The 11,737-nt window shown below is 31.6% G+C and overlaps 2 protein-coding genes across 2 annotated transcripts in view; both read right to left on the bottom strand.

The window, feature by feature from the left end:
• Positions 1-558: 558 nt before the first annotated feature.
• On the bottom strand, positions 559-3,402 carry LOC117103868. Its single transcript, XM_033244483.1, has 3 exons — positions 3,167-3,402; positions 1,613-1,686; positions 559-1,129 (listed from the first exon to the last, which is right to left on the bottom strand). The coding sequence occupies exons 1-3, from the start codon at positions 3,316-3,318 to the stop codon at positions 768-770; spliced, it is 588 nt and encodes a 195-aa protein (XP_033100374.1). The 5' UTR covers positions 3,319-3,402; the 3' UTR covers positions 559-767.
• Positions 3,403-5,384: 1,982 nt separating this feature from the next.
• The window catches only part of LOC117103867, an 8,587-nt gene continuing 2,234 nt past the window's right edge, over positions 5,385-11,737 (bottom strand). The window contains exons 4-10 of the mRNA XM_033244482.1: positions 10,871-11,269; positions 10,321-10,504; positions 9,266-9,333; positions 8,542-8,940; positions 7,987-8,162; positions 7,049-7,091; positions 5,385-6,141 (exon numbers count right to left, since the gene is read on the bottom strand). Coding sequence (XP_033100373.1) covers positions 5,495-6,141; positions 7,049-7,091; positions 7,987-8,162; positions 8,542-8,940; positions 9,266-9,333; positions 10,321-10,504; positions 10,871-11,269 — 1,916 coding nt within the window. The 3' untranslated portion in view covers positions 5,385-5,494. The remainder of the gene's footprint in view (positions 6,142-7,048; positions 7,092-7,986; positions 8,163-8,541; positions 8,941-9,265; positions 9,334-10,320; positions 10,505-10,870; positions 11,270-11,737) is intronic.

Raw genomic sequence — 11,737 nt, 5'->3', positions numbered from 1 at the left:
TTTTAGTATTTCTTTACCTATTTTCTAATATATCAATATGCAAATTCTAGAAATTATTAATAATATACTGTATCAGCCACCATCAAACAAACATTTCCAAATTAAAGATTAACCACATAATATTAACGTTAAATATTACATACAGTACTCTATATTTTGAAAATAATTTTACTTGATTTTCTGACGTATTAATAACGACTAAAAATGGTGATAAATGAATATTTTTGCTGAGCTCCGCCCCTTATATTATATTATATTTTTGACAAGGACTCTCGAAACGACAGCATAAACGTACATTAACACTTGCGTTTTTGTGACTGGGACAATGCTTGTGTTTGTAGGAACAAGCGTGTATTCCTGTTGTTCTGATTGGTCAGACGTTAAGATCAGTCTTAGGCCTATGTTATGTTCTGATATCTTAATAAAATTCAAAATAAGTGTTTCATTTTTATTTTGTTTTAAAAACAATACGCAAACGTTATTATAGGGCCAAGTTACAAACGTTGTGTACGCTGTGGTTAGGTTACTTCAGAAAATGACGTTAACGCAACACTGCAGCAGCGTTTGCTAGATTTATTTGGAAATTACGTTATAATTATGTACAGTATAGTGTTTTTTTACATTAAACTTCGATGGCTTGTATCAATTTTTTCAGAGTTCATACTACTACACTACTATTAGAGTCTACTATCTAAATACCAAAATTCATCGTTATATGTATGTGGCATTATAATTCTATTTATCTTATTTAGCAGGAGAGTGAAGAGTTAATTACCTATTGCTAATGTCTTAGAACAAGCATACATATTATTTTCAAATTGTTCGCATGACTCGCGTATAAAGTGTATTTCATAGTTTGCTTCGTACACTTTCAGCAGCCCGCATGAGCCATTTTGAATGTCGGCACCGTTGACAACTTGTTTGGACGAACACTCTGAGCTGTCTAAAAAATAATTCAAGAAGCCCTCAGTAGCTAAATCGCCTGATATTCTGGCTGGAAAATAGGGAAGAGTGGAATTCCTCATCGCAACTGCTATGTGATCAAAAGTTGCAGGGTCTGTGATGGACACTACTTCCCAAGGCGGTTTACATGTTGAGACATCGGATTTTAACTCGTAGCAAATTGCATCTGAAAACAGTAAAATTGAGCACAGCAATATTATGAATTTAAAGAAATTCAGCAAATTATACAATACTAGACAACAGATATATTTACTATAATATTCACAATTCGTAATCAAGTTTTAATATTTTATACCAGGCTTACTAATAATGTATATCTTTCTAGCAAGTTGTTTATATAGATTTTCATTGCAGACAAAAAAAATCATAGTGCCATCATTCTACGAATTGTTTTTATCAGCGTCCTCACACCACAATCAATCACGGACTTTTAACAGTTAAATGTCCCTAAATCAATCAATTGACCAAATTTTAAAAATCCTATTTAAAAACATTAGTTTTGCCTATCTAGAAAAGGAGATTATTTACTTTGCTTGGATAAGCTTTCTAGGAGATATACTATAACGATATTTACACTAAAGTATGTAAAATACATACCGGTAATCATTAAAAACATTGCAACAACTGTTTTATTATCTCTATTATTTACCTTCTGAATTTTTAGTAAAACATGTTGTGCTGGCATTCGTGTGTGTGGTGGCTACTGAATATTCAACGTCAGACCTGTATAAAAAGACGATGATTAATTTCACTTTAAAAAAATACTTTAAAATGACACAAGTCTTCATTAGTAGCATAAGAACAATTCAGCGTCTTTAAAAGTTTACTCGGACAAAAATACAACCAACAGTAATTTAGGCTGATTGGAAACAATATGATCCATGTTCGTGTTTTGCTGAGATTTATACTGTTGCAAGGAGATTATAAGGGAGAGCAGCTGCCTCCCCTCCTCCCCCAAAATTTTGGCAAATTTAAACAACAATGGGGACATTACATTTAAATTTAAGTTTGAGTGTGCCGAATCTAGAAGTGCCATAAATATGTACTTTTGTATCTCGACCCTAACCCTGGAGGGACTGAGAACTCTAGGTCCCCCATCTGACAATGTCCAGCCTGGTCCCCCTCGATTTCGATTTTTTTTAATCCGCCACTGGTTGCATTTCATTTCACTTATCCTCTCTTCAAGAAGAAACAACATATTCACGGAAACGAGAAAATACAAATACTTACATACAAATTAACTACCTGAGGGGATTAGTATAAAGCGAAACAAATCACTGTCGAGTGGTTCGCCAAGGTTGGAAACGATAAATCCAAACCATTGATTATTGTAAACTTATATAAATACATGTAAACAATTAGAGTTGATGTAGGTTATTTCCAACGGTCACATATTATACATTGCCTTATTACGATTAGATATGTATATTCGTAAGGTGTTTCAGTTGTTTGCAATTGTTTACAGATACAAAGTGAGCTATTTTTTTTTATTTACCGATTTTAGATTTTCGTAGCAATATACTTTTTTAAAGTAATTCAAGTTTAGCATTTCGGATGAAAATAGCAATGCTCAAACGGACTACTGTAGGGTTTTTTTTCTTCTTTCCTTTAGAATTTGCCTGTAACTGGTACAGTAGGTCAAAATGATATCATCTATTGTTAGTCTACAGTACAAACAACAAAATAACTAATAATAAAATAATAACCAGGCATAGCTTAGGGTCAAGGCTCAATTTGGTCTAGATATACCCTCTATTGTGTCGAATTATATATTTTTTTCTTTTTGACTATTTGATATGACAGCTCCAGTCCTGTTAACAAAAATATCAAATAACAAAAAGCCAAAGCAGTTACAAAACATTTATAAAGTGGCCTATATAATAAAGTAGGCGTCAATAATCAGAAAATAATTATATCTAATGGAATACACGCTCTCATAAGTTTATACTACCAACTAGAATGATGTAGCGGCTTTAATTTATCTGATGCTTAAGCATAAGCCTGCCGAATATTACTAAGCCCAAAATCATACCATATGTGACTGTGTCTGGAAATGGTGAATAATATAATATTGTTGTTGGCCTATGCTCTTTGTATTAGCTGTCCGCTTGCAGTCCCAAGGCCTGCTGTTATAATTGTATTATCTTGCATTTATAATTCCTAGTCAGGAAGTATACAAATGTCAAGTGTGTACCCAACTTACCAGCATCGTTGTATAGTATAACTGGTCACCAGGTTGCCGTGGCATGTCGGAACGAAAAAAAGATTGGAGAATATTGCAGCCAAGAAACAAACAGAAATGCGCCGACCAGCTAACATTTCACCGGTTTCCAATCTATAATAATCCATATTCATTTCACACACTTTCCTTTATATCCTCAACGCAATACAATCTACCACTGTATGTGTGGAATGAAAGTGTCGGTGATAAAAAATCTACCAGGAGATGACGTATTGGTATAGTAGACTTGTAGTATTATTTTTCGAAGGTGATTGCATCCGCTAATCCCCTGGTATATATCCGTCACATTGTGTGATAGTAACGGTAAAAAGGTCTCTGATTATATTTCCTCACTAGTTATCACATTACTTGTGGTTTTCTTAGAATTATCAACTTTTTTAATACAAATATGATCCTTAGTAATAACAATATTCACATAAAAATGATTATGAATATTATATTATTAGCATCGCCATTTGATGGTGGTTTCGTTATAGAATATTCTTATCTTGATTAAAGTGCACACTAGGACTATATTTGAAACACAATATTGTTTCTCTTGTTAGGCATACTTAGACAAGCCAATACTTACTTTGTTTGGCCTATTATCAATTATTACAGTAGATTATTGTATAAAATAATTATATTTATATATTTTATTTCATACTGAAATCAACAACATATTCGAAAGTCGACTTATTCTTTTACGGATCAACGGAATGGTAATGATGAATAATGCCAACATTCCATTTACGAGACTTAAGCAAATTTAATATGTTAAATTATAGTTTATACACTAATGTACCGTATCAGTAACGCATCCTTTTTAAGTGATAGTGGTTTAGCTTTGTAGTGCCTTCTAAGAAAAACGGAATGTATTTGTTACCACAAGCAGACCGATGGACCGTATTGGTAAAGTTACGGAAAACTGTCTCTCATAGATGTATGGTATAAACCACTGTCTAAAGCCTAGTTTTTTTTTTTTGTGGTATGATAATTACAGGTATATCTACTTGTAATTAGCATAGTTATTGATTGGTATACTAATTACAAGTACCCAATCAAAATAAGTCAATGGACTAAGGCAGGGCTCCGGTGTAGGCCTAAGCCGCCTACGCAACTGAACTGGTATCATTGTTGTAACAGCACCTCGCTGCATCAGATATGATTCTAATTTTTCTACCCAACAGTCCCCAACTTCTTCCCATTTAACATACTCACACTGGTGCTACTCATTGGTAGCTGATATAATTCTTGGCGAATTATTTCGCCCCAATTAAATAATGCAGGTGCCATAAATATTTAATCCTAAATTAACAACCATAGCCAATGATATTTCACTCTTATCTACTCTGTTCTATCGGGATCTACCCCGAGTCACATAAATAGAGTAACCGACATCACATGAGTAGCACCCCTCCCAATATGCCAAAGAATTAGTATTATTTAGCATAATTTGTACTGTATAACTAAGTAGTGGACTTGAGTAGTATAAGAATAATAGACAGTAGTGTTTGAATAGTGGAGTGAATAAACTTAAATCGTACAGTATAGGCCTACCTTGTGTTGTGTATAAAATACCGTTTAAGTAGAATCTGGCTACCACACGAAAGTGAAATGAATTAAACTAAAATCGACACCATCGACACAGATCACAGAACATTTTGTTCAGGAATGAATAAAATAATTATCTCATTAAATATCATATTGTAAATAGGCTTCACATAGACCATGGAGGTTTAATTTATACCTCTATCCATAGACCTACTTTAAACAAAAGCAATGATAATCGGATCTTATGATTATAGTTTTTTGTATTTATTCGGCTACTATATATACAGTGATTGTCAACAAAAAGTAAGTACATTAATAACGATTTATAAAATTGTAGACAATCGTGTAAGCCATATCAATGTTTTTTTGACTTTTGAAATGGTCATGCGCAGTTGATAGTACAAACAACCTTATACATTGGGCAATTTGACTATTGTACAAACATTTGTCAATAAAGACACTAAAGTACAGTACATCGGTGTTTACAGAGTTGTATAAAAAAGTAGGTATTATTATTATTATTATTATTATTATTATTATTATTATTATTATTATTATTATTATTTATTAATATTATTATTATTATTTATTAATATTATTATTATTATTATTATTACTATTGTTGTTGTTGTTGTTGTTGTTGTTGTTGTTGTTGTTGTTGTTGTTGCTGCTGTTTTTGTCAACCTAAATATTTGTTTTTCTTATTAATATTATTATAAGGAAATACAATAAATAGTTTATATATAAATTTTTAATTTAATGAATATCTGTCATTGATGATGTATCACCGCAAAAGTCCGGCTGAAGGTATATATCATCGTCACCTGTTCTGATTGTGTCCACATTCAATGCTAAGTATCCGTCTTTGTCAGTCAATCCGCCACATTTCTCATAATTACTTCCTGTCTTGTGTGCGTCAACTTGCCCTGTTGTTATTGTTGTTCGTTTGTCTTTCACGGCTTCAATATCATTAATGTTCCTACCCTCATCAAACGTGTTAATGCCATCATCATTGTAACTTGCAAATTTCGTAGAATTTGTATCGGCTTTCATAGCCGTTTTAGAGCCAGACACTAGTTTAATATTATTGACGTAATCGGCGTCTTGTACAGGAGAGTCTAAACATGTTCGTGCCCCTGATGTCCTTGTAATATCTCCGAGATTTATTTTATGTTGATATGATCGACATGTGCCGGTAGACCCCTTGCTTCCGACTAATCTTTGAAGAGACCCAGTTTGTGGTAAGAGAAGTCCGCCACCAACGTTCAATGCTGTTTCAGAACGTGATCTCATAAGAGCAGTATAGGCGCTACTGTCCATGATAGTAGTATAGAGTGGCTCTGGTTCCATATCATATGTAGTATTGCAAATCCCCGGTTGCATCGGAATAAGTACAACATCATCTGCAAAAAAAAATAATAATTTGAAACAAATCATAAAATCGTTGTATAAATATTCTTGAAGATTATTTAATAAACCTGGTCAAATTCAAAAGTGGTAATGCGGAATAGTCTAATCTACATGGATATGAGATGATCAAGTGCATTCGTAATCTGATAATGGAGCTATAATCAGTATTATTAAAGCTCCATGTTTACATCTGAATAAAGTAAACTAACGTGCGCATATTGGCTAAATAGTGTACATTCACAATGTAATGATAAGTTTAATTTATATAATTCTTCCACCTAGGGCAGAAACATAGCCTGAGTCACTTTACAGCCTGCCAACGACGCAAGTTGGGGTAAGCATGGCCGGCCGAGATTGGAGAGCGTGTAGTTTGAACTCCTGACAACAACCAGAATGGAAACCACTGAGCCAAATCGTCTTAATTCCCCGAAATATCTTTGAGTGACTATTCGTTTTGTTGATGGGTGCCTTGTGTATTCCAAACATTGATTGGACAGGAACTCTGTTCCTTCGTGATATGCCCGCCTCCCCACTTAGCAGCAATTCACTGCATATATTATTTTCATAAAAAAAATTTTCATAAAAAAAATTTGGTGAATTTTAATTCAAATTCAAATAAACATTTATTTTCTTCCTTCAAATTTATACAAGAAATTATTATACATCAAGTCAATATCATACAAGTCAATGTTTGTATTGTGGAAAATTGTGATGTTTATTTAAATATATATAATAGAAATAAAACCCGTTTATAATAGAATTTGGATTCTTGTTATTACTTAATGACCAATTCTAATAAACGTGATTTGTTCAAACTACTAGTTACAGTAGTTAATATGACTCAATAATGCATTAGGTCATCATTTCGAGTGAGTCATGTTGCTACATGATGTCACTTACCGTGTATCTCTCGTTTACCTGATTCTTGCTTACTTGTTTTTCGCTGAATCCCATGAAAATAAGACAAATTAAATATAATATATTAATAATATTAACATAATTAACATACTAAAATTTAAGATAATAATGAATATAATAACCTTGTTCTCATCACATGTCTATAAATTATTATAATACTATTATATTAAAATTAATGATAGCCTTATTTAAAAAATAGTAATAAACAAAACTAAAATAAGAAATATCAAAAGTAAATCTAAACAATCCCTTTCACATGTTACAGTCTACCATACTGAAAATTTGGTGAATGATGTTAGATATTTTTACAGAGAGTGGATAGAGCAACAACATTTAATTTGTTATAATTAATTTTATAATAATACGTTTGATCTCATCACATGTCTATAAATTGTTATAATATTATCATACTAATATTTATAGCAGCCTAATAAAAAGAAAATGTGAATTAGATAAATAATAAATTATAACAAAACTAAAATAAATCAAAGTAAAGCTAAATGATTATTTCACATGTTTCGTATTTTGGTGGGGTTTTGAAGTCTACTATAATACTAAAAAGTTGGTCAATGACCTCAGATAGTCTCATGGAGAGAATGGGTAAAGCAACAATTAACAAGAAATAATAATTTAATAATAGAGCTATAAATCAACAATATATATATATATATACTGTATATATATATATATATGTATATATATTTAATATGTATATGAATATATGTATGTATATATATATATATGTATATATTCATATATGTACTGTACATATGTATGTATATATATATATATATATATATATATATGTATATATTCATATATGTATATATATGTGTGTATACATATACATATATACATGAAAATTGTGACAATTAGCCATTTTCATAAGTATTATTTACATAAAATCGTACATTTCTAACCTCTTTGTGTCTTCCAAAACAGAAGCATCCGAATGATAGAAGTATGACAACAAACGTACAAACAGAACCGATGATAATGACCATAGTAACAGGGAAGGGTTCCGTTGTTGACGGTTCAAGCTGCGAAGAGTCACTAACAGATGATTTTTTATAATCATATAAAGTCGTCGTCATCTCTGATAAAACAAAATATTGTCAATCAGTTAATATTTGAGTAAATATGTTAGTATTTATTAGAGGTAATTCGAAGTTATACATATTATCTGATTTTATTTATTTGGTTGGTTTTCTTTTTATTTATTTTTATTTAAAAACATGTGACTATATGTTATACAGATAAGAGTGATCCTGTGTGTCACTAAAACTTAATATGCAATTATACAGCAGATTTGGTTCAATACACGCACCTAGAAACTGTTCCACAACAAATGGTAAAATACCTTCTTCTAACTATTCTATATAATAGAATTCACTTTTGTTTACTAAAGTGGGAATTTAGTAAATGAAGTAAATCTGTAAATCTAATTCCAATTTTCTTGGAAAAAAAATGGTTACCATTCATAGCACTTGTCGTCTGGTCCTGAACATTGATATTCGAGAAACATAACACGCCCTCTTCTGGCTGACTTGCACATGGTGTATTCTTGCCAACTTTTGTCATTGTCACTTGATACCCATCTTCATAAATGTTAAAAGTGGCGCAACCATTCCTCTTCATCATTACATTTGAGTAAACCGTTTTGTTGAAACATGTGTTCGTTGTGAATCTGTTGAGGAATTTTTCTATTTTCATGCTAATCACAAATTTAGTTTTAAAAGTGGAGTTTGGGGGCAGATGGTACTTAGCTTTGGTGATTATGTAGTCCATGTCTTTCTTACTCTGAATTACTGCTTCTGTCCAGTCACCTCCACAATTTTGAGTATCATCTTCAAATTTAAAACAGGAGATTTTATCTAAACAATTAAAACATGGTTTAAGAAATTATATAAGTACAACACAACATTACTTAGATTTTAATTCTAATTTTTAATTATGGAACTTATGTTGATATATTTATTTATCTGTTTGTTTATAAATATTTATGTATATACATATACATATATATAGGCCTATATATATATATAATATTGTCGATGCAGTAATGAAGAATTCATTGGACAAGATATAGACATGACATCATAGTTACCTGATGAACTTGTCAAGTAACTTATTTTAACAATATCATACGATATCCTTGATACCGGGCACATGTGCATTACTTTACTACAGATTGTGTACCTGATGTTTTGTCTTCGTAGCATTCACCTGTCTGTGCAACACGCTCAATATATGGGACGACTTTAGGCCTGCAATAATGAATTCAACACTTCCCTACAAATAAGATTAAGAATTCGGTGGTTCGATCAAAAGACAAGATCAATACAAATATACCTGTGAGGTAGTGTATGAAATAAGATACCTGTCTCTTATACACATCTTATATATATATATATATATATATAATCTTATTTATCAGATGTTCCAAAAGATGCATTATCGTTAATGTTTGATGTGAATTTATACCTTAATTGTTTTGTGTGTATTGTATTTATGTCTATGTATATTATGCATTATTTTTGCCATCAGTGATGTTGGTACTGGTGGCGTTCATCAGCTATATTTAACCTCAAACTAAATAGCATCTCAATTTCACTTAATCTAATGCTAGTTTGTATTTTATACATTATCATTTCTATATTTGTAATTGAATAACATATCTAACAAATGACGGTGAGATTACAATCCTTCGCCCTGTTGCGCCATAAAAAAAAATCGCCGCAGTCGATCCGCTTGGTCGGCTCTGCCTAGCAAAACGAGGCCTAGCATCATAGGTCTCGAGTGGCAAGTAAGCCCATATTTCGGTGTTTGCAAGGAGGCCGGACCGCTTTCAGTCCGCCGGCCAGAATTTGACACACCCCTTTCTCTGTCCTGCGTCGATCCGCTCGGTAGGCTCGTCCTAGCTAAACAAGGCCTAACGATCCGCCCGAGTTGGCTCTGTGTTTTGTTTTTTTTGCGACGGTAGATAGATGGATTTATTTGGTGTAAACACCAAAGATAACCCATGAATGTCTGAAGAAAACTTACCTGTTTTGCATTATGTTCTAGTAATTTAAATTGGAATTATTGTTTTAGTATGCATAAACCTTCAAAACTCAAAGTGGCTTATACAATTCCTCCTTTGGGACACCTCTTTTAAGAAGACACTTTTCCAGCCACACAAACGCTTTTTTGGTCACGAATTTTTTCCCCTAATAGAATTGTTACTGTATAGATATCAATTGCGATATACTAACCAACAACTATTGATTGTGGCAACGAGTTCTATTTTAGTATTACTGGCAAGTGCTGTAACAGGGAAGAGTTCCGTTGTCGACTGTTCAAGTTGAGGAGAGTTTGTAATCTGGACAAAGTTTGTCACAGAGTTTGCCATAGAGTCACTGATAGATGATGTTTTATAATCAAACAAAGTTGTCATTTCTGATAAAAACAAAAAAAAAGTTTGTTAACATGCATATAGTATTATGTAGAGTTGAATATAAGTTATAAATATCATTTGATTTTGTTATTATTATTATCATTATCATTATTATTATTATTATTATTATTATTATTATACAAATTGTGACTACATACAAATAGGATGGAAATAATGGTGTGTTTGTCTAAATCTCATTATGGGATTAGAAAACAAATTAGTTACACTCAACTACCTAGAAACAGTTCGACAATCAAACACATTCTTTTAACTTTCCTTGTTATATAATATATTCATTTAAGTTTGTAGAAATTTGGTGAATAAAGTAATTAGATCTAATTCTAATTTTCTTCAAGAGAAGTAATTACCATTCATTGCTCTTGTCGTCTGGTCCCAAACATTGATATTCGAGAAACATAGCACGCCCTCATCTGACATAATTCCACACGGTGTATTCTTGCCAACTTTTGTCATTGTCACTTGGTACCCATGTTCATAAATGTTAAAAGTGGCGCAACCATTCCTCTTCATCATTACATTTGAATAAACTGTTTTGTTGAAACATGTGTCCGTTGTGAATATGTTGAGGAACTTTTCTATTTTCATGTTAATCACAATTTTCGTTGTGAAAGTAGAGTTTGGGGGCAGATGGTACTTAGCTTTGGTGGTTATGTAGTCTATGTCTTTCTTGCTCTGAATGACTGCTTCCGTCCAGTCACTTCCACAGTTTTGAGTATCGTCTTCAAATTTGAAACAGGAGATTTTATCTAAACAATTAAATATTGATTTAAGAAATTGTATACGATAGTTGGAAAAAACAACATTATTTAGATTTTGATTCTAAATCTGTATTATGGAACTATAAATTAATATATATATATATATATATATATATATATATATATACAGTATACATATATATATACATTTACTTGTTTTTATGATGTATATATATATATCCATGCTCCCCATACAGGGAATTTATTCATCAAACTCTAGGCCTCCGGCCCCTTGTAAAACAAAATTATTACAAATTAAATAAGCGTGCTGTGACAATACCGTACTTTAAATACATTTCATTAATACACCCGTGTTTCTTTGTTTTCCTTTCTCTTAAATGCATGATAAATAAATAAACATACTTTTCTAATTATATTACTGTTTTTTGATGACATAATTTGATAGAATTTTTCATTTGTTGGAAAATTAATATAATATGATGGGAGATATGTTTT

The sequence above is a fragment of the Anneissia japonica genome, unplaced genomic scaffold (genome assembly GCF_011630105.1).
Source record: "Anneissia japonica isolate Jap-2015-1 unplaced genomic scaffold, ASM1163010v1 scaffold3862_len378127_cov164, whole genome shotgun sequence".
In the NCBI taxonomy this organism is placed as follows: domain Eukaryota; kingdom Metazoa; phylum Echinodermata; class Crinoidea; order Comatulida; family Comatulidae; genus Anneissia; species Anneissia japonica.
This window is presented reverse-complemented; position numbering and strand designations above follow the sequence as displayed.

What these genes read in the sequence shown, in the direction of transcription:
- LOC117103868 (XM_033244483.1), bottom strand. Translation starts at nt 3,318, where the DNA reads ATGAATATGGATTATTATAGATTGGAAACCGGTGAAATGTTAGCTGGT. An exon ending in TATACTATACAACGATGCTG is followed by an intron (nt 1,687 to 3,166) that starts GTAAGTTGGGTA and finishes CTTTTTATACAG; the next exon opens with GTCTGACGTTGAATATTCAG. An exon ending in TTTTACTAAAAATTCAGAAG is followed by an intron (nt 1,130 to 1,612) that starts GTAAATAATAGA and finishes TACTGTTTTCAG; the next exon opens with ATGCAATTTGCTACGAGTTA.